At 40.7% G+C, this 27,018-nt stretch overlaps 1 protein-coding gene across 8 annotated transcripts in view; it reads left to right on the plus strand.

Annotated features, from left to right (window-relative positions):
• Positions 1-27,018, plus strand: part of MED12L (mediator complex subunit 12L) — a 324,346-nt gene that overhangs the window by 77,926 nt on the left and 219,402 nt on the right. For 6 of the 8 annotated variants that reach the window (XM_045088517.1, XM_045088516.1, XM_045088523.1 and 3 more), the window contains exons 9-15: positions 164-313; positions 1,107-1,206; positions 1,492-1,628; positions 19,304-19,435; positions 22,597-22,723; positions 24,941-25,155; positions 26,443-26,547. In XM_045088517.1, the coding sequence (XP_044944452.1) occupies positions 164-313; positions 1,107-1,206; positions 1,492-1,628; positions 19,304-19,435; positions 22,597-22,723; positions 24,941-25,155; positions 26,443-26,547 (966 nt within the window). The remainder of the gene's footprint in view (positions 1-163; positions 314-1,106; positions 1,207-1,491; positions 1,629-19,303; positions 19,436-22,596; positions 22,724-24,940; positions 25,156-26,442; positions 26,548-27,018) is intronic. The other 2 variants (XM_045088521.1, XM_045088522.1) reach the window with 1 other exon arrangement.

A 27,018-nucleotide genomic window follows, 5' to 3' on the forward strand; every position in this document is an offset into this window, starting at 1 on the left:
TTATCTTAGGACTTGAAAATTTGGGAATAGGGTAAGTGGTCCATGTTTTAAATTCAGTGGTAGGAAACTATAATATTGTTATGACAAGGCATCATTTTTACTTTTAAGCTGTTGCACTTTTGTCATTCTGTTAAATATCTGGGTTTTCCTGCTTCATTTCTAGACTGTCACTCTCTGTTGCCCAAGTGCCTTGGTGTGGAATTATTCCACAAATGACAATAAGAGCGCGAACCCAGGCTCGCCCCTGGATCTGCTGCAGGTGGCCCCTTCCAGCCTCCCCATGCCTGGTGGGAACACGGCTTTCAATCAGCAGGTAGACTTCCTGTTAACGGTGGTTTGACGGGGCTTTTCATTCTTAAGAGGCGTCACTGCATAGCAGGCTGAGGTGTTAGCATCTCAGGTGCTTGGGTGCTGTTCCCAGCCCTGCTCCCCTTCTCTCTGGGGGATATGGGGGAAGTATTTAGCCTGTCTGAACCACAGAAGTTCATCACCTTGCACCCTCTCCTCTTTCCCTCTTGCTGGGAAATTCTCACAGAGTTCTGCCGCCCACACCGTGGTTAACGGTGGTTCGAGTACATGACCACGGCGCTCCTAGTTGGTCGTCTGTGATATTTAGTAACTATGTTTTGATGGGTTAGTTTGATTAGTGCTGTGCTGGGTTTTTTGGTTCAGAAACTTAAGAAACTTAAACCACAGGATCTAATGTTGAGACTAAGATCCCTGTTTTTTGCCAAGCATTTTTCTTAAATTAATAAAACATGCCTCCTCGTTTTCATACACAGAACAATGGCTCAAAAATGCTACTTTAGAGCTTTCACCTTTCCATATGATATTCTAAAAATTTTCACTTATAAAGCAAGCATTTCTTTTTTCTTTTTCTTTCTTTTTTGGGGGGGGGAGTGGTGAGCATTTGTTATTGAACACTGGCACTGAACCATTGAACCACCACTGGTAAACTTTGAAGTGCACTTCTTGGGCAACAGGCTAAATTTGCTGTGATGTAGTCAGGACTGTAAGATGCTGTGCTCATGTGGAAAACCTGACATGATTTAGACAGTCGCTGTGGCTTTCCTAGAGCAAGTTAATTAGAAGTGATTATCTTTCAGGTTCGGGCAAGGATTTACGAGGTGGAACAGCAGATCAAACAAAGAGGCCGTGCGGTGGAAGTTCGGTGGTCTTTTGACAAGTGCCAAGAGTCAACAGCAGGTACAGAACACGAGGGAGGGAAGGAGTGCCTTTGAGTGTTGGACTTTATGCCGTGTTTCTGATTCTTAAAAAATCTGTCCCCGTTGTTAGTAAGGTCGCTTACACAGATGCCCTTTAGTTCCTGGCTGTCTCGAACGTCAGGTTTGGTTTCATTGTCAGTTCTTACATGCCGCTGATAATGACACTTTCTTAAAATCCCTTTTGCCCTACGTAATGATGATTTTGTACTATGCTGTTGTGGCTTTGTTTGACCTCTTTAACAGCTTCCTTAATTTCCGCATCTAGGGGTTACCATTAGTCGGGTTTTGCACACGTTGGAAGTGTTGGATCGACATTGTTTTGATCGGACTGATTCCAGCAATTCCATGGAGACGCTTTATCATAAGATTTTCTGGGCAAACCAAAACAAAGATAACCAAGAGGTAGTTAATATTTTTCTTCTCTTTATTTAAATTTTCTCATCATATTTTCTTTTTTTTTTATTCAGTAAATTTTGGCAGAGCCTTTCCTAGAAATGTAATAGCTTATGAAGGTGTCTACACCCTGAAATAATTTTATTGTTGGACTAAAATGCCCCCAGATTATTAAAATGAAATGTCCATTGGGCTGATCAACCTAGGTTTATTTATTGGAAAAATTTTTCTTGGACCTTTTATCATCACCCGTCACCCTCATCATTTTAGTTCTGGCAAAATATCCTTCATCTAGTGATTGGACCTTATATAATGGTTTGGCTTTAACTTAGGGGGAATAAATTTTAATATTTAGAGCAGTGAATGAATATTGTAGGCATGGTCTTTGGAGAATCTGTATGCCATGAATTAGGATTCTCCAGAGAAACAGAACCAGTATGGGAAGGGGATGTATATATGTATACATATATGTGTGTACGTACACACACACACACATATACACATATGTATGTACACATATTTATATATGAACACATATATGTATATACATATACACACATAAGTGAGAAAGAAGTGTTTATTTCAGGGAATTGGCTGATATGATTGGGGGCAGGCAAATCTTAAATCTGGCAGACCAGAAACCTTGGGACTCTTGATGTTGCAGTCTTAAGTCTGAAATTCATCTGGAAGCAGAATTCCTTCTTACGCGGGGACCTAGCTTTTCTCCAAAGCCTTCCACTAATTGGATGAGGCCCACCCATGTTATGGAGAATAATCTGCTTTACTCAAACTTCACTGATTTAAATGTTATCCACATTTAAAAAAATATCTTCACAGCAGCATCTAGACTGGAATTTGGCTAAAAATCCTGGGTACCATGGCCTAACCAGATTCACACATAAAATTAACTGATTATCACATTTATGATCTTATGCTTTCTTGGATTAGATTGTTTCATTATTGAACTCTAGAAACAAAGGTTTTTCTTTTTTTTTCCCTCAACCTTATTTTGGGACAATGAACAAGGCTGTGTTCTTTTTGCAATGGAAAACACTCATGGTATATACAGGTTCTAATAGGCACCAGGAATGAAGAGGTAAGTTTAAAGACATGGTACCTGCCTTCAAGGAACACCTCAGTTGACTGATTACTATTATCTTTGATTTTTTTTTTTTTTAAAGATTTTATTTATTTATTTGACAGAGAGAAATCACAAGTAGATGGAGAGGTAGGCAGAGAGAGAGAGAGGGAAGCAGGCTCTCTGCTGAGCAGAGAGCCCGATGCGGGACTCGATCCCAGGACTCTGAGATCATGACCCGAGCCGAAGGCAGCGGCTTAACCCACTGAGCCACCCAGGCGCCCCTTATCTTTGATTTTTGTATTAGCCTTTGAGAATGCATATGGGGAAAGGAGAGATTAAACAACATAAGCAATAACCTGAAACTTTTCCTTATCCCACCCTGATGTGAACCTGTTCTAGGTTATTCCTCTTTCTGGAATAGTTTATATTGTCACCCTGCTTCTCAAAGATAAGTTTCAAGTTCACTGGTGCCAACTAGAATACCAGACTGTTGAGTGAGGTACAGACTGAGCGTATTTTCTCATTCATTGTGAGGTCCCAGCAATGCTTTGGTACTTCAGTAAGGTACATTGATTATAAGTCTGCACATTTCTCTGCTGATTAACACAAGTTAGAGTGTTACTGTGTTCTTTTGGGGTGTCCAGTTGTAATAAAGACTTTCTTAGGTGAAAGATTGCTAGACTTCTAAGGTTTTTAATATATAGACGTGAGATATTTATTTATTTATTTATTTATTTTTTAATTTTTTATTTTTGATAAACATATATTTTTATCCCCAGGGGTACAGGTCTGTGAATCACCAGGTTTACACACTTCACAGCACTCACCAAATCACATACCCTCCCCAATGTCCATAATCCCACCCCCTTTTCCCAAACCCCCTCCCCTAGATGTGAGATATTTAGAAGGAAAGTAGGGATAACCTCAAATTCAAGATATCCTTTTGGACTGCTAAGCTTCTTGCTCCAAGTGTTGAGTAAAGACTGTGTTGTTCTCTTGTGAGCCTTTCAGCAGGTGCACCAAAACCACTTGAGTTTTGTGGTTAACCTGACTATATAGAACTTAGAGTGAAAGAATTGCCCATTCACCCACAGAGACTTAAGTTATTGACTAGCACTCTTAAGAGAAAATTATGAGTGTCTTATCAAGGGCAGAAATCAAGTTATATATACATGTGTATAAAATATATAATTATGTAAATATACATATAATTACATAAATTATAAATACATATATATATTTAAGTAGGCTCCATGCCCAGCATGGAGCCCAACTCAAGGCTTGAACTCACATCCCTGAGATCAAGACCTGAACTGAGATTAAGAGTCAGACGCTTAACTGACTGAGCCACCCAGGTGCCCCAAGTTTTGTATTTGTGAATCAAATCACACTATAAGCTTTCTAAATCTAAAGCACAGTTGTGGGGCACCTGGGTGGCTCAGTGGGTTGACCCACTGCCTTCGGCTCAGGTCATGATCTCAGGGTCCTGGGATCAAGTCCCGCATCGGGCTCTCTGCTCAGCAGGGAGCCTGCTTCCCTCTCTCTCTCTCTCTCTCTCTCTGCCTGCCTCTCTGCCTACTTGTGATCTCTGTCAAATAAATAAATAAAATTTAAAAAAAAAATACTTTAAAGCACAGTTGTCACCAATGAGGGACTTCCCCCAGGATATGGGCAAGGGGTTGCCACTAGAGGGCGACATGTGCTCATAACTGAGAGTCCTGGATGTTCTAGTGACCTGTTTCATCTGAAGGAAGGTCAGTGTTGTCCATTTAGGAGTAATTATTTCAAATGTTGACTCAATTATGGAAAGAATTGATGTGAGTGAGGTTGCTTTGTGGTTACAGTGCTCTTTTATTAGTAAGACAAAAATTATATTTTAAATCCATAATTCAGACTGCTCACCTTTTCTTAATCTGTCAGAAAGAATAGGCAGATCCAGTTAATTAACATAAGGATAATTTTTGATAAACATTATACGTTTTACAATATGACTTTGGTGTTTGTGCGAGTGTGTGTATATCAAGGTGTGTATGTATATGCAGGCAAATGACAGTGTTTCATTTTGTGTTTTCTCTTCACCAGGGGCTACTATTTTCTTGACTACTAAGTCGCATTATATATATATCTGAACTTCATGGATGAGCTGTGGAGTTGTATTAACTATGATCAGCTGTGTGACCTTGAGCAACTTAACTTGCAGGCTCTGTGCCTTAGTGTCCTCATTTGTTAGGGCAAGTGCTCTATGCCAACTTACCTATCCCTAAGGGTCATGAGCACTTTGAGCATTATAAAGCACTCTATAAATGTATTTAAAAACATTAATGATAAATAGCAGTAATTATTAGTAATATTAGTATTATGTTGGAAGAGCCAGTATGATGAAACTATACTTTTCTGATTAGGAGTTGCATAGAGTTGTGTGATTAGGATTCAGAAACAGGTCGCACTTCTTTAAAATGTGCTTCGTCTTTTTTTGGTTTCATAGTGTGTGTTAGGACTTAGACAACATGAAAGGTAATAGAGCAAGTGACCAGCCTCTGCAATTGCAGTGAGCTTGAGGTTTGTTTTTGTTGGAGTTGTTTCGGTCGGCCTGGGCCCTGGGTTGCTCAGCCTGCTTCCTCACATCTGTGTGAGCAAGTTGAACTTCACCATTCTTTATTCCTTTTTCTCTGGAACTGCTGAAAGGAGATCTCGTCCTTTCCGCTTTCTTGTAGGGAGGTGGGAGAGCAGCTGTACAGATGGGACTCGGAGTCCAAAGTTCAGGGTTGTGTGTGTAGTTAATCTCCATGTTTGGTTGAGCCTGCCAAAAGCCATAATGCATGGGATAAAGGCACTGAGGTCCCCATCCTGCCCTGTACTTGGACTGTGGTCCTGAGACTGAGTATGCCCCACGATGGGGTGTGTCAGGCCTGCGGCCCACTCCCGTCTTGCTGCGTGGACGGCGTTATTCCTTTCCCCTCTCCTCTGTTGCGGCTCTCATCCTCGGCTGCTCTTTCTGCCTTAGGGTTTGGCTCCTGTTGTAAGAGAGGTGAAAATAGAAATCTTAAAACCCGCAATGTTCACTTACTCTAGATCTGTGCTGCTTGATTCTCCATTATAAAACTCGTAATGCTGAGGACAGGGCTTGGAGACTTGGATCGTACCGCCATCAGGCAGTGGTGCAAGTTAATGGTAGGCTGGCGGGTCCAGGGCCCCTGAGAGGGGACCTGGGAGGGTGTTTGCCCTTTCGAACTAGAGAGGCCTGTCTCAGATGCTACTTGGGAACACAGACCCACTGTCGTCTGATCATTCAACATTTCAAGAGAACTTGGATCTCAAGATTTACATGTAGATTTTTCCACTCTTAAAACATTCTGCAGGCCAGGCAGTGTCTGTTGGCCATGTTTGCCCAGTGCCTGTCACTTTGCAACTCCTGGTGCATGTTTTATGCACTGGCATACTGATTTGCCTGCTCAGTGTTTCAGAATCATTTCTGCTCTGGATGATGGAGGCAGAGAAGCCTGATGTCCACACAAGGGACTGTTGTTGGGAATGGGGGGCACCTCCTGATTCCAGGTCCTGACTGAGTCTGTCCCTTGCAGCCTACAGGCGGGGGCCGCATTGCTGACCTCAAGTCTGAGGGTAGTGTGCCCCTCAGCCTTCCAGAGTACCCAGACTGCTTTCTTCCTCTTGGCTTCTTTCCTTGTTTGTGTTGGGTGTGAAGGGAGAAGTAGCTGCATCTTTGGGTCCCTGAGGGACACGGATGGAAGGGAGAGTCTAAAGACGGCAGGAAGAGCCGTCTTTTCACTTCTCTCTTTGGTGCCCAAGGAAGCCGACTTTATCCTGAGTAATGAAAAGGCCAGAGCAGCTGCAGCACGTACGTTTCCTCTTTCTCTGCTGTTATACAAAACCATCACACGCCCAAGCCTGAAAATATATATATTTATTGTTTCTTTTCTGCTTATTCATGAAGCATTCTCTGACTATGTGTGAGGAGTTCATACTGAGTTTTAGGCCCCAAGTCCAGGGCAGCTGTCTGATTGCTTCAGGGCCAGAGCAGGCCGGCATCCATGTAGTTGAGGAAATCTCAGCACCATGCAAAGGAGAATCTGTTTCTGTCATTGCTGGGCTTGTTACATGTTTTTCCCCCTGCCAGCCTGTAGTCCCAAGGTCAGGGTCAGTGTTCTTTTGGCTCACCAGCATATCACCAGTCTTTTAACACCATGTCTGGTACCCCATATGTCCTCAGGAAATACTTATTGAATTGGTTTTTGGGAGGCTTACAGAAAAGCTGCTGGGACAGTGAACTGGAAAGGAAAACCCTCTATGGGATTGGGTTTGGAAGGGTAGGGGTGCAGAAAGAAAATCTATAGAGTATGTTGGTTTTAATGATGGTACAGGCTCAGAAGTATAAGAAAGCATGTGCAGGTGGAGGTAGGAGGGTGGCTGACAGAGTTCTCAGCTGAAAAATCAGATTAACAGTGTATTTCTTGGGCACATTACGTACAATTCACCTACTCTTCATGAGTCTCAATTTCCCCACTTATAAAATGGGATTTCTACCTCCTGGTCATGTGAAAATGACCTGAAACAATATCGAGAAAACATTCAAGTGTACTATTATATCTGAAATATTTAGGGAGGCAGTTTAACTCTAGAGACGTGGAAGGAATATGGTCTTATGGGTCCCTGGGGACTACTGTGGACACGCGCGCACAAACACACGCACCCATCACACAGACCATTAATCTAAAATGCATAGCCAGGATCTGTCAGGCTTTTTACATTCTTTGATGTTCACAAAGATTTCCCCTCAGCAGGGAAGCCATCCGGTGAGACTGACCCACACCAGGGGACACGGCTGCAGTGCTCTCATGTAGTGAAAGAGATCATGCTCCAGTGTTCCAGGGTATTTTGGGTTGGTGTTACTGTTGTTGCTTTTTAATGTTTAAAAAAAGTCACTTTTAAAAATTAAGACTTAAGATAACAAGTTAAATGAGGCAGAGGTCAAGCAAACAAGGAAATACACCTGGATGGCTTTCCGTTGAGATGTGTGGGCTGAGTTTTAGAATTGTTGGTGCTGATCACAGCCCTGCCAGAGCCACATGGTACTGGAGAAGTCACATGGTTTCCTATTGGGTGTCTGAAGGGTGGGTGGGGGTGTGCACCAGCCTCTTATGGCTACCATTTTCTTCTTTCTTCAGGTAAATTTGTTGTGAGAGGGTGATTATATTTACATGGTTGGGGGTGGGGATGGCATGTCCAGACATTTAGACATTGCTGTAATTGTAAGGGTCAGTCATGAATCCACTTAGATTGTGGTGGGCCTCTTAGATTGTTTTTGAGCATGTGATGCAAGTCTTTTTTCTTCAGCCTTTTGAAAGTACATCTTGAGCACTAGGCCCCATTATGTGTTATGTCATCTGATTTAATTATTCCTTGGCCAGTGAGAAACCTGTTTTAAAAAACTTTTTTTCTTTATGTCCTACTTACAGATGAAGAAACTGAGGTGTAGAGATGATGAGTCAGTTGTCCAAGGTCATACCCAACTTACTGGTGGGAAAATAGGGATTGGAATCCTAAATGGTTCTAGAACCCAATTCTTTCTTTTAAACATTTTTTATTAAGAAAAAAATTTTTTTTTAAATTTTTAAGTAGGCTCCATACCCAGTGAGGAGCCCAATATGGGGCCTTGAACTCATGACGCTGAGATCAAGAGCTGGGCGCTCAACTGACTGAGCCACCCAGGCACTCCTAGGATCCAACTCTTGATTAGTACATTCTATTCCTTGTCCCACTTCTTCTTCTTCTTTTTTTTTTTTTTTTTAAAGATTTTATTTATTTATTTGACAGAGATCACAAGCAGGCAGAGAGAGAGAGGAGGAAACAGGCTCCCCGCTGAGCAGAGAGCCCAATGCAGGGCTTGATCCCAGAGCCCTGGGATCATGACCTGAGCCGAAGGCAGAGGCTTTAACCCACTGAGCCACCCAGGCACCCCTGTCCCACTTCTTCTTCTTCTTCTTCTTCTTTTTTTTTTAAGATTTTATTTATTTATTTGACAGATCACAAGTAGGCAGAGAGGCAGGCAGAGAGAGAGAGGAGGAAGCAGGCTCCCCACTGAGCAGAGAGCCCGACGTGGGGCTCGATCCCAGGACCGTGGGATCATGACCTGAGTTGAAGGCAGAGGCCTCAACCCACAGAGCCACCCAGGCGCCCCCCTGTCCCACTTCTTTAATAAATCATTTTATCTCAGGTAACTGTATTGGAACAAACAAGTGTCAGATGTAATTTTGGAAAAAGGAGGGAAAAACCTTTATAGTTACCACAGTTTCCATGTTAATATTTGCATACTTATTTGTAGGAATAATCTCTGATTTTAAAAGGCATAACAATTTCAGCATAGTAATAATATTTAAGTTAGAAAATCCCAAATCTTCGGGGCACCTGGGTGGCTCAGTGGATTAAAGCCTCTGCCTTTGGCTCAGGTCATGATCCCAGTGTCCTGGGATTGAGTCCCGAATTGGGCTCTCTGCTCAGAGGGGTGCCTGCTTTCCTATCTCTCTCTCTGCCTGCCTCTCTGCCTACTTGTGATCTATCTCTCTATCAAATAAATAAAATAAAAATCTTAAAAAAAAAGAAAATATTCGTGGGGAATCAGTCATTCATATTTAGGAAGATTTTTCACATGTGCATACTATTTATATGTAAATATGTCTTCTGGGTTTGTGGTTAACAGTCTTAGTCGTATGCTCTTCATGGTGATTCTGTGCGTTAAGTGCTATTTATGATCTTGTGCAACAGGCTTATATTCTATTAGCAGTTTAGACCACGTTTTAACATAATGCAACTCTTGAAATTCATCCAGATCTCTGTAATGTGCCTCAGGTTGCAAACCATATAACTTGCTAATAACACTGCTTTACATATTCTCCCTTGTTATTTATTGGTGCTGTCATGAGACTTTTTAATCCAGATATGACCATTTTGTTTAATGTTGACTAAGCATGATTAATTACATTTATAAACATATCCTGTTAGTCTCAGATTATAAAGCTATTGAAGAGCTTTATTCAGTATCTGATCTCAAGTTCTTTTAGTTTGCTGTTGCTTATGGTAATGAGTCATTGGTTTTTCCCATCCCCCCTCTTTTTTTAAAAAAAGATTTTATTTATTTATTTGACAGAGATCACAGGTAGGCAGAGAGGCAGAGAGGGAGTCTCTCTCTCTGGGCCTAGCAGAGAGCCTGATGTGGGGCTCAATCCCAGGACCCTGGGATCATGACCTGAGCTGAAGGCAGAGGCTTTAATCCACTGAGCCACCCAGCTGGCCCTTCCCATTCCCTTTTATGGTATTATTTTATAATATAGGTAACAAATTAACAAAGCTCTTAAAATAGCAAACAATCTCATCAAGTATCTTTTAATTTCTAGAGGAAGCCTGACTTTCAGATGTAGTTGTCAATTGTTTTCCCTTCTTTATTTGTTACAGAAGATATGTGGTTAGTTTTTATAGACTGTTATGTTATTCAGTGACCGAATAAGAACTGAATTAGGCTTAGTCTATCAAGTTTAAGCACATCATTTCTAGGAAAGAAAAATGTGACAGATCTTCCTGATGATGAGGACCTCCACATTTGGGGTACCTTTATTAAAGATGTAAATGGGACCCTAATGATGTTCATTAGCAACAGAGTTAACAATGATTTTAGTAGTTTACCACGTGGGTGTGTCCAGAGTTCATGAGGCTAAATTAAAAGTGCTGTTGTTTGAAGAACCTTGTTGATTTTTGAATTTTGTGTCCATTCGTTGTCTTTTTTCTCATTATAGCAATTATTTTTTCTTGTCTTGTGTTTTTTAAAAATATTTGTTGAAGTACTAGTTATTACAATACAGTACAGTATGGTTTATAGTGTTATTAGTTTCAGGTGTCTTGTGACTTTCATGCACATAGGGTGGAATTTATTATTGATATGAAGTGCCCTTCAGCCTACAACTTGGACCCTTCTCCCACTCTTCTGCCTGGAAGGGGAGCATGTTGACATATGAGCTCCTCCTGTGGAGCATGTATCATGGATTTGACTCTTAGGTCAGTGACTTTGTAGTTTTGAGACATTTAACGAGTTATTTAACCTTCAGGCCTCATTTGCTGAAGACCGATAGCATTGTAGTGAAAGCATCAGAACGGGGCATACTGTAAAGCAAACACTCCTTATATACATGAGCAGTAACCATTGTTCATTTTGAAACATTTCCTTTCAATATTTTCCTGGGTATTTATATACATATATATGGACACTTAACAGGTCGGAGGATGTAAATGGATTACATTCTACAAAATACTCTGCAAGATTTTCTTCTCTCTGCTTACTGTTGTCCAACATTTTTTGCTTATTTTTCTTCTACTTAAGATGTTCAGCTCTTTTATTCTGATAAAGTCTTCTAGTTCTCTGAGTTGGTGGAGGAAGATAATAATTTTATGTAAACTCTAGTAATGTTACCATATCCTTTCAAGTATCTATTTCTTCTTCCCATTGGCTAGATCCTTCAGAATGATTCTTAGTAATAGTGTTCAGACCAGCATCCTTGACTCATTAAATTAGGAATGAGAATACATCGAGTACTTAGCACTTAATTAGCTGTTAGATTGCCAGATACTGTTTTATATTAAGTGAGTGCAATGTGTATTTTGGGGGAGGAGAAAAAAATGTAAACTCCTCTGACCATTGTCTGCCCCGCATCTTACCTTGTTTTTCCTTTTGGTTTCAAGTAATACAGTGTTGCTTTTACTCTATGATGAAGAATATCTACTGTGTGCCAGACACTGTGGTAGATGGCTGAAAATAAAGCCATGAAAAAGACAAACCCTTGACTTATACGAGTGTGTGATCTAGCAAGTGATAGAAGAGGAACAAAGTCTTTGGAAATTCATTTTCTGCACACCCATTTGATTATAAGTCTGGCAGGTTTCTCAGGCGGTAGAAGTCCAGCTGTAACAGTGGGTGGCAGTGGCTGGTTGGAATGGGGCTTAGCAGCAGGCTTCCTGGTGTGTGTGTGTGTTTGTGTGCGTGTGTGTGTGTGTCTGCGTGCACGTGTACATGGGAGCTACTTGAGAGATTTCCATGTAACAGTGATGCTCCTTGTGCTTCTAGGGATCTTGATTCAGTGATGATGGGAGCAGCAGAAAAAAAGGGCTTTGGAGTTAGGAATTAGGTCTCCTAGTTCTGCCACTTTATATCTCTGTGCCTTTGGACCTCTTAACCTCTGAACCTCCGTTTTTCTTATTTGTCAAATGGTAATAGGAAGACCTACTGTAGAGTTCCTTGAGATTAGAGATGATGTGTGTGAAACACCCAGTGTCTGCTCGATATTTTCAGTCATTACTTCTGCTACTACCTGTGGCTAGAAATTTACAAGTGTTGTTACTATTATTGCCATGATTACATGTTTTAATTTATGCCGTGGCTAGAATTCAGATTCTTGACCCCCTGGTTTGGCTCTTTTTCTCTGGCCTTAATTTTATGTGCCACAGCTCAGTTTCTCTCTGTCTCTTTCATTCTTCTCTATCCTTGTCGTCTCTATGGAGTTGTGGACTCAGGGTGCACGCAGTGGACTATTAAAGTCTTACTATCTATTATGAAGTGCCAGTATGAAAAGCTGCCTGTTCCTGCTCCTCAAGACTCCAGCTCTCCTTTATAGTATTTGAGATGGTAAAGGACTTTCTTTAGTTGTTCTCAGTGGCATGTCTCCATGTCCTCATGGATTATTTGAAACCAATAGCTGGAGTTCTGATAATCGTGAAGCCACGTTGTGAAAGATGCCTGTTACATGGAAGTAATATTCTGCGCAAGAGAGCAGAACACTCCGATGTCGTAAGCATCGGGAGTGGAGGCAGAAGAGCCCGGAGAAGCTTGGAGCTCACACAAAGGCCATTGTGTACTCTAGGAGGAGGGTCAAGACTACCTTCCCAGGTTCTTCTGAAAACACAGCGTTGCTGTACTTACTTAGCTCCTATCCTGAGATTTATGCTGTGGCAAGAGTTTTATTAATTAGCTGAGTGATCTTGGACAAGGTATTTAACATCTCTATGCCTTGGGTTCCTTAATTGTAAAATGGCAATGTTAACTAGATCATAGGTAATAAAGATTAAAAGAAATAATTCCTGAAACACATTTATTGCAATGTTGGACTATAAATTGAGTAAGCACTCAATAAATGTTAACTATCTTTATTACCGCCTGAAATTTGCCAACATAACTTTATTCGTTATTTTTAAGGGTGATTTTAAGTCCCTACTAGGTAATTTTATGTTTTAAATTTTCATTAAAAATGACTGAAAATAGGAGCATCTGGGTGGCTCAGTTGGTTAAACATCTGACTCTTGGTTTCAGCTCATGTCATCATCTCAGGGTCCTGAGATCAAGCCCCGCATGGGGCCCTGCACTCAGCACAGAGTCTGCTTGGGATTCTCTCCCTTTCCCTTTGCCCCTCCTCTCACTTACACATGCATATGCTTGCTCATGCTCTCAGATAAACAAATCTTAAAAAAAAATGATTGAAAAGGTCAGGAAGTTTCAGCTTTTAATTTTTGTTGTGTCTCTTTTGGTCAGTTAATAAATGCTAAGATTTTAGTAATGGTAGAATAAGCAATAGATATGGCAGAAAACGTATCCTGAAAAAAAATTTTTTTTTTAAAGATTTTATTTATTTATTTGACAGAGATCACAAGCAGGTAGAGAAGCAGGCAGAGAGAGAGAGGAGGAAGCAGGCTCCCTGCTGAGCAGAGAGCCTGATGCGGGGCTCGGTCCCAGGACCCTGGGATCATGACCTGAGCTGGAGGCAGAGGCTTTAACCCACTGAGCCACCCAGGAGCCCCCTGAAAAATATTTTTGATCAGAATAGAAAGTTTTGTCTGGTCAGGGGTCGTCTCTTAGAATTCCAAATGTTTTTCAAGATTGAGCACAGAATAGCACAACTGATAGAGTGATTTTGTATGTGTGTGTGTGTGTGACCAAAGAATTGCCTAAAGTCATCATTGCTCATGGGAGATCCCAATTCAGAATTTGGCACTAAAGCTAAGAGGATGGGGTATCCCTCTGTGAATCCGTGAATCCCCTGGAGCAGGAGGAGCAGTATCCCTAGGAGAAGTAGGGGTGCAGCTCCTGGAAGGGGGGAGGAATGGTAGGCTGGTAGGGAGCTGACCTTGACTGAGAGGGGAGAAGGCTGTCGGAAGGGACTTGAGCCTTACTTGTAATCATGCATCTTTGACTTCCCCTTTTCCTTTGTTCAGTGGCAGGGCCCTTCAGGCCGCCTTCCTTATTTTAAATATCTTTTAATTAGATACGAAATATCACCATTTGTCTGCAGAAAAATAGAAAGAAAAATTAAACAAACACTACAAAAATGCCCATAGTTCATTGTCGAAGACAAATGCTCTTGCCTGTGAACCATCCATAAAGATTTTCTCTCTCCCTGTGACTTCACTGTCTTTTCTCTGATTTGACCCATTAAGAGCCTCTTTCAAATTTCAGAGGGAATCTGTCAATTTCTGGGGGCTAGAAGAGGAAGAGTGTTTTAGTATCATGCTTCGCTGATAACTTGAGTACTCCTATCTTCTTACTTTAAGATAATTTCCTTGGGTTATATTTTTAGAGATTGAATTATTAGAACAAATGATATGAAAAAATAGATATTTTAAAGGTTTCATTTTTTAGATAGCATGAGCAGAAGGGAGGAGATAGAGGCAGAGGGAGAAGCAGAGGGGCTCTATCCCAGGACCCTAGGACCGTGACTGAGCTGAAGGCAGACACCGAACTGACTTAGCCACCCAGGTGTCCCATTTTCCACTTTTTATGTGCTTGTTTAAAATTACTTTGAATTTCCTATTGCTGCCATAGCAAGTTAGCAGAAATTTAGTGGCTTAAGACAACACACATTCTTTCTCTTGCAGTTTTGGAGGTTATGGTCTTACTGGGCTCTAATCAAGTTGTCATTTGGGCTGCATTCTTAGGGAGACTGTACGGGAGAATCCATTTCCTTTTGTTTCCCAGCTTCTACAAGCCACCTGCATTCCTTAGCTTGTGTCCCCTTGCTCCTTCTCCAGAGTCATCAGCACAGCATCTTCCAGTCTCTGACCCTGGCTCCTGCTTCTCCTGTCAAATCTCTTTACTCACAACTACTGCTGTGCTTAAGTTGGTTCCACCCAATAATCTGGGATAATTCTCCCCTCTTGACATCCTGAATTTAATCACAGCCACAATGTCCCTTTTGTCATTTAAGGTAATGTATTCATATGTTCTGGCTTTAGCATGTGGACATCTTTGGGGTTGGGGGTGTTATTCTATCTCCCACTTACTTGTTTCTCCTTTTATTCATCTCTCTCTTGAAATTTAACTCATTTTTCAAGATTTTTCCCAAAAAGCCACTTTTTTTTTTTTTTTTTTTAGATTTTTATTTATTTATTTGACAGAGATCACAGTAGACAGAGGCAGGCAGAGAGAGAGATAGGGAAGCAGGCTCCCTGCTGAGCAGAGAGCCCGATGCGGGACTCGATCCCAGGACCCTGAGATAATGACCTGAGCCGAAGGCAGTTGCTTAACCCAGTGAGCCACCCAGGCGCCCAAAAAGCCACTTTCTGAAAGAAAGCATCTAGTAGTTCCCTTCAGTTTTCTCTCTCAGCTCCTGTTAAATGTTGACTCTCTGAGATAATCTTCATTTCCCATTTTTTCCTTTTCATTTCATTTCCTTCATTTCCAAATTATTTGTATACATGTATGTCTGTCCCACTTAATTGCCATCTTGTTGAAGAGAGGGACTGTAGTTTATATCTCAAAATTTTTTTTAAGGTTTTATTTATTTATTCATGAGAGACACAGAGAGAGAGAAAGAGAGGCAGAGGCAGAGAGAGAAGCTGGCTCCCCACTGAGCAGGGATTTTGATGCGGGACTTAATCCTAGGATCCCAGGATTATGACCTGAGCCTAAGGCAGACACTTAACCATCTGAGCCTCCCAGGCACCCCAGTATCTTGAACTCCTAAATTTCCTCAAATTTTTGCCTTGAGTGGCGCCTGGGTGGCTCAGCTGTTAAGCGTCTGCCTTCAGCTCAGGTCCTGGGATCCAGCCCCATATCGGTCTACCTGCTCTGCAGGAAACCTGCTTTTCCTTCTTCCTCTCCCCTGCTTGTGTTCCCTCTCTCCCTGTGTCTGTCTCTGTCAAATGAGTAAGTAAAATCTTAAAAAAAAATTCTTTTTGCCTTGAAGTTTTTACATGTTAAAATCATATTTACTAAATTTCACTTACCAAATAATTATTGTTTTAAAGAAGTGGAGCTTAATATTCTTAGAAATTTGTTTATAGAGTGAGAATGTACTTCAATTTACATATTTGAAATTATGATGTCCTGTTGGCAGTTACTTGAATTAATTTGTAAGATAGCATCTGGTAGGCAAATGGAAGCAATCCTCTAATTTTCCAAAAGTTGACTGATGCAGAGTAGTGGGAGAGGGGCGCAAGGATCTGCATGTGGGGAGTGTAAGCCACGGCTGTCTGTGTGCATGTGCACTAAACATGTCTGATTGAATATACCCTGGAACTGGGACTAGAGTCAAAAAAGCAGAATATCCTTGTTTTCGGTAGCGGAATCTAGAAGGGGCTTCTTGGTAAACATAGCTTAAAATGTGAATCAAAACTTTGTAGTAATTAGTAGGGGTCAGAGGGGGAGTTTTCACTAAAAAATTATCTTGAAAAAATATGCTGAAATTATAAAAGCATTTTATAACTAATAGATAATTTTTCAGTAATGAACTAATTAAAGTATATTATGACCAAAATACATAAATGTAATTATTCATATTGCAGGGGCCGTTTGCTTTAAAGTTGGTATCAGGTGACCTGATTTTCAGTATGATTTTCTGAGAAGTTAGCAATAGAACATCTTTAGTAATGTCTTACTGTTTCTTTTAAACTGGATACAGAACCTATGTATCCCTCCATCCCCACCACTCCAATATCCTGAGGAAGGCCTGGCATTTGTTTGGTAGTCCTTCTGATAGTCCAAAAGAGTAGGCTTTGCACTGTTTGAATCTGGCCAGTATTAGGAAGTATTTACTGGTTGAAAATAGATTATGGGCCTATAATTGAAATTAATATAAGAAAATTTCTATAATAAGATTTTGTATTTTATTTTATTTTATTTTTTATTTATTTTTTTTTTTTTTAAAGATTTTATTTATTTATTTGACAGAGAGAGATCACAAGTAGGCAGAGAGGCAGGCAGAGAGAGAGAGGAGGAAGCAGGCTCCCTGCAGAGCAGAGAGTCCGATGCGGGCCTCGATCCCAGGACCCTGAGATCGTGACCTGAGCCGAAGGCAGCGGCTTAACCCACTGAGCCACCCAGGCGCCCAAGATTTTGTATTTTAAAAACATAATCTTTCAGCAGCATTTTCCTTGGGTTTTCATAATTCACTTATTTCCTAATAATTACAAATTGAGACCACAGCTATATCAGGCAGACTGCAGGCCCTCCTGTCTTCAAGTTAAGATCTCAGATGTGTCTGTAAGCTGGGATGGACAGATGCTTATTGCCTATGAGATACGGAAAGTGCAGACAGTTGGACTTAATTATTTCCTCCTCCATGTTGTCAAAACGTCTTGTAGTTTTTATGTTTTTTAAAGTTTATTTGTTTGTTTATTTGATTTATTTATTTAAGTAATCTCTACACCCATCATGGAGCTCGAACTTACGATGCCAGGATCAAAAGTCGCACACTCCTCCAGTCGAGCCAGTCAGGCACCCTATGTCTTGTAGCTTTATGATTAGTTGTTTTTTCTGTTTTTCTTTCTAGAAGGTGAACTTTTAGAGAATGGGCCAGGTCTTTTACATTTTTTTCCCTCAGTGCCTAACATGGGTCCTTAATAAGTGCTTCTGGAAGTGAATTGACTCCTTCCTAGGGCTTATTTTCTAGCATGTCACTCCAAACCTGTGGTCCTGATCTGGATGTGTTAAAAAGAAATGTTTTCTCTTATATGTGCTGTTCTGTGCACGTTTAGGTCAAACAGAGTCCATTACTTAAGTTGAGTGAGTCATTCCTTTATTTCTTTGTAGCCTATTTTTATCTTATTTTAATGATGCAGAAGAAAATATAAAAAATTATAAGTGCAGATATGATGCACATTACCGTTTTATTAAAAACTGATGGTAGTATTTTTAGGGTAACTCCTTTTGATCTCTGTAATGTAAATCTAAGCATGTAGTGCTTCACTGAATTTACTTTTTATGTTTTTACTTTTCTCTGGATTAGATTGAATCCAGGCAAACATTCCTTCTAGTCTCTTTCTCTCTTAATTGTTATGTTCAATCTTTACATATTTTAATTCAGTTATTTCTCTTAATTTAAATTAAGAGACCCAGAGATTCTTTTGAGATCCTCCCTAGATAACATTTCTTTGTTTGAGTCAATATGTGTTTAACCAAATTTAGGGTAGGATGACTAAGAATCTTGGAATAAACTGGTTTTCATGATCTAAATTGTTTGCTAGTACTATAAACTGATTAGGGATTCTTACCCTGGGATGCTTGGGAGTCTTCACAGTCTTCACAGAGTCCCCTTTCTGAAAAGTTGTGCTGGATTTATGTGTTAATGTCTGTATATTTTTCCTGGGAGTGTGTTTATAACTCTTATAATCTTAATTGAGCTTATGGATTCTAAAACGTTTAGGACCTCTCACATGAAAGCCAATACTGTGATTCTCCAGTTCTTGTGGCATAGTGTTTATAAAGCTGGACAAATATTAAAAGCTGGCAGGTGATGTTACATTGCTTGGCTTGCACCCTTTAAGAGGAAAGGTGAGGTTACATAAAGCGATGATTCCTCTTTTGACCTAGCTCCGCCTACCTGTCCCACATTCATGTCACTTGGGTTCCTGTGACCTTTCTTGGACCCCTCTGATCTTCAGTCTGTGGTACCCATTTCTGGGCCATGGCAACCACAGCTCGTAGTTCTGAGAACAGTGCTGAGCCCCGCGCAGACCCAGGATATACTGTCCTCTGCTGTGTCTTCTTTTAATTTTTGTTTCTGATGCTTGGTTGTCATTTCTCCTGTTTGTTGTTTCTAATGCAGTGAGGGTCTGGCCGGCTTAACAGCCTCCCCTCCAGTTCCTTTCTGTTCCTTGTTGGAGTAGGTGGCTTGTTTCCCGGGCATGTTTGGATTAGGTAGTGAGTGAGGCTCTGAGTGTGAGGGGGCCAGCAGTGGAGTGAGTGCTTTTCTGGATATTCAGTGCTCAGTTTCCCTTTCTCTTGGCTTTTGAGGCTGAGTTCCGGAGGATCAGTGGGGCTCTGTGATAATTCTGTATAAATGAAAGACATATACAAGGAGATTGGAGACTCTAATTCCCTTGAAATTGTCACAGAGTGAGCTGTTCCAGTAAGAGATTTCCTTCATTGTCACTTAAGTGTTGCTCTTTATACTTCAGTTAAAAGGGATTTGGGAACATTTTCGAGAATGACTATAATAAAATAAAAGCAATCTTAAAGAAAGCTTTAAAAGCATTACAAAGTCCGTTGCTTGCTTCCCATCATTGGGCGAACGCTTCACTTGACATGGCTGGTCCCCCTTTCTCTTGACTGTAGGTCGCCCCCAATGATGAAGCCGTGGTGACCCTGCTGTGTGAGTGGGCAGTGAGCTGCAAGCGGTCGGGCAAGCACAGGGCCATAGCTGTGGCGAAGCTCCTGGAGAAGAGGCAGGCGGAAATTGAGGCAGAGGTAGGTTCAGTTTTCTTTCTGGATGGAACGCCATCATTTAAAAATAACCGTTTTTTATCCATATGCTATTTTTTTTTCCTGTCTTCATGGAAAAAAGGGAGAATATACAAATTCACATAAGGAGAATCACAGATTCACATATAGGATCCCTCTTAGTTGGCGAAGCCAATAATTTATATTCTGGACTAATTTAAAATTGTATCTTTTAAAATAAAACTTTAACATCTGATTTATTTATTAAAAAGATATTATTGATTTGACAGAGTGAGAGGGAGCACGAGCAGGGGGCATGACAGAGGGAGAGGGAGAAGCAGGCTCCTTGTTGAGCCAGGGAGCCTGACATGGGACTCGATCCTAGGACCCTGGGATCACGACCTGAGCTGAAGGCAGATGCCTAACGACTGAGCCACTCAGGCACCTCTAACATCTGATTTAGAACAAAGACCTCTCCCAAATGAAGTTGAGACACACAGGCACATATATACATTTTGTATTACATACATATGAATACACACACAACACACACACACTCACATACATGGAAATGTATATATTATACAACTTTTTTAAAGCTACATAATATAGTGAATCTGGAAATATTTTCTTTTCTTTAAGATTTCTTTACTTGATAGAGAGACAGTGAGAGGGGGAATGCAAGCAGGGGTGGGGAGGATAGAGAGAGAAGCAGGCTTCCCAGTGAGCAGGGACCCCGATGTGGGGCTCAATCCCAGGACCCTGAGATCATGACCTGAGCCGAAGGCAGACGCTTAACCCACTGAGCCACCCAGGCACCCTGGAAATATTTTCTTGAGGTAGTTCTGATTTTGAGATTACAGATATCAATTTTTATTAGTTTTATGATTGTATTCTGGCCCTTGGAAGTGGATTAAAAAGGAAAAAAACAAAAGTTAGCTTGATAAACTCTATCTTTTGTTGAGGGAAAATTATTAAGCCAGCCCCCTTATCTGCCCATAAGATCGGGAGGGCTGGCCAGGAGAGAGGCTGTGGGTGGTGTGAGTGGCCTGCCCTCTCCTCCTCACCCAGACTGCTGCAGGGCCCTCTCCTCTCTGCTCCCTCACTCGCCTGCTCCCTTGCTCCTCACAGCAGCCACAGCCATCTTTTCAAACGGCAAGCAGATCATGTTTTCCCCTTATGCAGACTCCCAATGGCTCCTTACTGTGTCCACAGAGCCTTGTATGGGCCTCCCTGGCCTGCCTTTCCCTCCTGACTCATTATTTCTCCCCTGGGGCATAGCTGCAGCTGCCGTGGCCCTTCTGGGTCTCCGGCAAGCCAAACCAGCTTCTGCCTTGGGACCTGGGGCTTGCTGTTTCTACTGGGTGGCATACTGCTCCCCAGTCTTCCCATGGCCAGTTCCTTTCTGCCATTGCTAGTTTAGGCAGTGTGACTTTCTAGCATTCCTAGCTCAACTTGGGTCACCTCCTCAGGAAGATCCTTTGTCACCCACCCTTCAGTCATTCTTTCTCTGTTTTACTCTCCTGTTGGCTTGTTCTTTAATGCCTGCCTACCACCCTCCAGAACGTAAGCTTGGCAGCAGGGACCTTGTCCACCTTGTTCAGTGTTGTGTCTTTGGCACCCCAAATAGTGTTCAGTACATAGCTGGTGCTCAGTAAATGTTGTATGAGTGGATGAGAATTTAGCTGGTTTTCTCTTACTAATAATACTCTTTCCTGTGAAGCTCTTAAAAAATGAAATAAGAATATATCCATAGACATCACTCTCCAGCTGTTGGGGAAGTATTCTTCACCAAATAAAAAGGATCATATTGTTCAAATTGGGGCTTGAAGATCCTGGGTTAAGTAAGGTGTGAAACACATGACCCATTTTACAATGTGCAGATTAGGAAAGATGTTTCATTGATTTTTGTTTTTTTTCTATGAATAGATAGACTATTTTACTGTGAATTGCAGTGGTTCAACTTTAGTAACCAAAGTTGAAATTCTCAAATTTAGTTGCTCCTTCTGGGTTGTCGTGCCTCATGGGCATCCCTTCTTCCAGTGTGTTCTGGAAACACACAGTCATTTTTGGAAGAAGCTCACACTGATGACTTTGTAATTTTTTATTATTTATTTATTTTTAAGATTTTATTTATTTATTTGACAGGCAGAGATCACAAGTAGGCAGAGAGGCAGACAGAGAGAGAGGGAGAAGCAGTCTCCCTGCTGAGCAGAGAGCCCGATGCGAGGCTCCATCCCAGGACCCTGAGATCATGACCTGAGCCGAAGGCAGAGGCTTTAACCCACTGAGCCACCCAGGCGCTCTGTAATTTTTTATTTTAATAAGCATAAATATTCACATCTAAAAAATGTATTCTCTCAGAGGTATTTAAGATAATTGATTGCTGTTGAACATCACCATTTTCAAAATTTGTCCTTTGTAAAGAGAGGATGGATTAGGGAATTAATATCTTAATATTAAAGAATAGTAATAAAAATGAGAAGAGCAAAGGGATATGAGAAAGAATAGAGAACAGGGTTCTGATTGCTTTTGAATTCTTTTTTGGTCTCCTAGTACTGTCTGAAATGAAGCTTCTTTAGTTCTGTGTTTCATGAACTGTGGAGATTCCACAGGTTCTAAGAGATCTTAACTGGTGAAGTGTGAGAGGTTAAGGAATCTTATCAGAGTAATTATGTTCACTTTCTCATTTGACAACATACTTCCGAACACCTCTTGCACACAGTTGTAAGTACACTAACCTAGCAAAAACAAACACACAAAAAAGTCAAACTTAGTAATAACATGCCCAAAAATTTCTCAGGGGAAGTATATAGTTAAGCATGAACTGTTTAAAAATGAAGAAAACTTCAAATTATTTTTAGCAATTTTGCATAGGGACAATGAGTAGTTTATTATACTATGCTGTATATTCAGTGGACAGTTATAATGTGTTGCAGAGTTTATAATTTACATGAATAATGTTTTTTAAGGGTGTCCTTTGAAATCATTTGAGTTGTTCTGGTGTAGTTTCCCCTAACTTTCAGAAATTATATTTACCTATGATGCATAGCCCTGAAGTACAGAAATCTCAATTAATTTTGCATGGTTTTTTTGAGAATTTAAATGTTAATAAAAAACTAACAAATTCATGACCTGCTGTGGCTACATTGCCGTCTGTAATTAACTGTGCTTATTTTTAATTTTAGAGATGTGGTGAATCAGAGGTATTGGATGAGAAAGAATCCATTTCTTCAGCCTCTCTTGCTGGATCTAGTTTGCCTGTTTTCCAGAATGTTCTATTAAGATTTTTAGATACACAGGCCCCCTCATTATGTAAGTAAAGTTCTTTGCTTCTAGATCCTAAATAAAAGATTGGAGCTAATTCTTCTTTTTCTTCCTTGCGTCTTAATCAAGAGTTCTTGGTGCTGAATGTAATGCATATTTTACTGAGCAAAATTTTGTCGCATGTTTTTAATGGAGATTTCTATGCAATTTTAAAATTAAGTGAACTGCAAAGACTTCAAAATCTCCAGAGTTTTAAAAATGTAAAAATAAGTCACCTCATTCTCTAATATGTGGTGGTATAGTTTTTCCTGTTCTAGCTCTTTCTTACCAAAAGAGAGGAGTTAAGGTCCTCTGAAGTTTCACTGTCTAATCATTATTGTGATTAGGAATTTTCTCTTTTTGCACTCTTTTCAAAATTTTTTCCTTTTCTAACTGCTGATAAGAAAAGGGGGAAAAGTCAAACAAAGTACTTTATAACCAGGTCCTTGATGTAAGGAAACAGTTTGTGTAGGTGGCTGGCTGCTTGCCTGTACTCTCTGGGATGTTCTTTCAGTCTCTTGTTCTTCTGTCTCTTTTTCTATTGTTTGTGGGAAGTCGAGTGTTTGGGTGTTACAAGCCCAGTGGGTTTATACTGTAAATTGACACTTGAAAGATTCATTTATGTGTGCTTAGCCGTCTTGATCTCATTCTGAGGCTTTGATGTGACAAAGTACAGCAGGGCAAGTCTTTAGGTAGATAGTGCTGAAACAACAGAAAGATGGCGTAAAGTGAAAAGTGATAGAAAGGGGAGAAAATGCATGGAGAGGGCGGGAGGGACAGGTTTGTTGTGAAGAATGAGGTAAAGCAGCAGGTAAATAGTACTGCTCCTGATTCCTTTGAGATGGCCCTTGTTTTGGGTTGAATGGTGCTTGGGAGTGAGGTTCTTTAAGTGGCCTGGTGGCTGTTCTCTGGGCCAGGGGAGAGCTGGAGCCACACTGGTGGTGGCAAGGTAGGCAGCTGTTGTGAAACATAGAAGAGGAAGCAGAAAAATGCAGGACAGAAGAGATCCCAGGGGGTAGAAAATAGATGGTCAGGAGTGGAAGTCAGCTGCTCCAGCTTCTCTTGCATTTCCGGAAGGGACGGATACACATTTGCCCTTGCTGTTCCTCAGCCTGTCCTCACTCCTGTTTGTTCTTTGGTAAGCTCTTCCTCCTGTCTGCCTCTGCTTGTTCTGGGGGATCCAGAAGAGAGAGAGCGGTGTTACTTCTCCATGTAGACACTGTGTGTCACTGACTCTGGCGGACAGCAGCAACCGCCAAGGCTTAAGTGTTAGGGAAGGAGCTTAATGTTCCGTGGATCCATCTGTTTGTCTCTGTGGGTGTTTGTGAGCAGGATGGTACCAGGGCCCGAGCCTCAAAGGGTGGCTCTTAACATTTTTTAGCCTCTCAAGGGTGCAAAGTTTCGGAGAGCAGATGCAGTATTGAAAGTCATAATGTTAGTTGAACAGACTGGCTGCCAACTGGGAAAGACTGCAGAGCTTCATTTCTGTGTCTTCCATCTTCCCTCTTTTTTTTTTTTTAGTGGATCCCATGCACTAGTATTTTCAAGGACCTTTTGAATTGTTTTATTGTGAAGTGTCCTTTGAAAGGTACACACATACACCTTAGAAATATATGGACACTCTCAAGCTGTGAACACAGTCTTGAGCTGTTTTACTAGTAAAACCAGAGAAAAGCAGTTTGGCTCTGTCTCTCCCCCCCCTCTTTTTTTTTTCCTTCCCTGAAACTTTGTGTTTATGTTATTACTTAAGTGGTTACTCATTTGCCAGGAACCACTATCCTTAAACTGGAAATTGTGCTTAACACACTGGATGCTGTTTTTCAAGTCCAAAGGGACAATCAAAACCCATGTGCCCATAAGGCACAAAATGCTTGGGTCTCATTGTAAATTTTCTAATAACTCTTCTATTGTGTAAGAAAAAAAAATGAAAATATTGTTAAGCTTTTTTTTTTTTAAAGATTTGCTTTTTAAAAAATTTGAGAGAGAGCATGAGTGGGGACTTTGGCAGGGAAGGGCAGGGGGAGAAGCAGACCCCCCCCCCCCCCCCCAGCTCCCAGCAGGAAGCCCAGGTTGGGGCTCTGTCCCAGGACCCTGAGATCATAACCTGGGCTGAAGGCAGTTGCTTAACCCACTGAACCACCTGGGTGCCTCATGTTAAGCTTTCCTATTTGGTGTTTTTTTCCTACTATATCAAGGGGACTTAATTGTTGATTTTTTTCTTTATAGCGGATCCAAATAGTGAATGTGAAAAGGTAGAATTTGTGAATCTGGTGCTGCTCTTCTGTGAGTTCATCCGACACGATGTCTTCTCTCATGATGCATACATGTGCACCCTCATATCTCGAGGAGACTTGTCAGTCACCGCCTCGACCCGACCACGGTCGCCAGCAGGAGAGAATGTGGATGACCACTACCCAAAGGACCATGACATGAAAATGGAGGTATGGCCCTGGGAGTGGTGCCCCAGCCCTGAAAACAACTCAGCTGGGGAAACCCCTTTGAGAGGATCGTTTGGTGGTGGAAGGGTGATTACATTTAAATTGTATTCTCCTGTTAAAGAACTCATTTATCTCTGTTCCTCACTTACAAAGAAAACATATGGAATATATATATATATCCCAGAATTTTCTTTCGGATACACTAAAACTATTAATGAAAAGATTTGACAGTACATAACATTTTTTTATTGGACAGGAATTATACGCTTCCAATTTTATGTATTTCTAGTTTCCAGTTTTTCTTTAACATTGTGCCTTAAAATCAGACTGATTTTGGCCTAAAGTCCCTTTCTAAGGAACATCTTTTCCCCAGTTCATCCATTGCTTCTGTCTTTCCTACAAAATGGGACATCCTGTTTTGATCATAACATATCATATTTTCATTTTAATTAATTGAAAACTGTAAAATGTTGTGAAATTATTCTTGCCAAATTATTTCATACTACGGCTATAATTTAATGCCAATTTCTGGTGTTTTGGACATTGTTCCATATACTTAAGGAAGTTTTCAAGGCAGAAAGCATGGAGGTGGTAAAGAGAAAATAGTGGAAAATGGTGAGAGATTGTGGAGGTTCCTTAAAAATCAAGCCTCATGATGGTTTTGTGAGCGCTTAAGCATATGCTGTGATGATATTTTTAAAACACTGGTTATCCTTGTAACTGAAAGACCTGGTATTAGAATTACATGTGTGGATTCATAGTTCGTGTTCTTAAGATTTGGTGATCAAATGGTGCAGGAATTTTAAAAATTACTTTTTTAATACAAATACTGTTGTTTCCAAATTTGCCCACACTAGACGTTATGAAAAGCTAAAAACCAAAGTTCCTTTACCTGTCTATGCTTCTTTTACATTTCTGTTTCTTCCCTTCTATTCTTGGATATCGAGGTTTCTTATATCTTAGGTACACTGTCAGATTTTCTAGGAAAAGTTTGTGAACATGTGACTGGGAATAGCCTAAAGGAGGGACATTATGGCCAGTTTGTTTTTAATGTCTTAAGTTTGTGGGCTCTTTCCTTCAAGTATCTTGAAAGGTAAATCTGATGAGGATAAAGAATGTAACTTTTCAAAGCAAGTGCATGTCTTAAAACTTCTCTTTTTTTGGGAAAAATAGTTACTAGGGAGAGAAAAGACCTAGGGTGGTTAAAAACATCACTGTCATATTTTAGCTTCAGGTTTTTAATGAACTACAAAATTTACAGTGTCACTTTTTTTCTCTGACAATCATCAGGAACAGACTATAATGGCGCATATGGGCCTTGACTCAGGAACTACTAATATTTTTGATGAAGTAGACAAGAATGACTTTAAAACTGACTTTGGTTCGGAATTTCCAGTAGGTTCAACCTTCAAATTCTTATTGACTATTAACCCCCTCTACCCCACCCCATCCCAGCTTGTCTCCGTCCTTCTGTTCCTTGCCCCATGTGCTGGAATGACCTGTGTACCGATGTAAATGTGATCCTGCCATATTCCTTGCTAGGGTATAGTGACTCATCTTGTGCAATTGTCTCATTTCAGTTCATCCTTAGTTTTGGCTGCATTTTTTCCTTTGTAGATTAGAACACCCCTGTCCTCCTAGTTGACTATCTGTGACTCTTTTGCTCATTTGAGATCATCATCTCTCAGGAATACATGAATAGTTTGATCATGACAGTCTGTGTTGATTTGCTATGTATGTAGCTTTCCTGGATCTGGACTTGTTATACTTTCTCTACTTTATTTCCATATAATTATAATAATTTCCTCCTTATGGCTCTCAGTGAGGTGCTTTATAAAAAACATATTGTTTGGAATACTGATTAAA

Source organism: Mustela putorius, unplaced genomic scaffold (genome assembly GCF_011764305.1).
Source record: "Mustela putorius furo isolate JIRA1106 unplaced genomic scaffold, ASM1176430v1.1 tig00003834_pilon_pilon_pilon, whole genome shotgun sequence".
In the NCBI taxonomy this organism is placed as follows: Eukaryota; Metazoa; Chordata; class Mammalia; order Carnivora; family Mustelidae; genus Mustela; species Mustela putorius.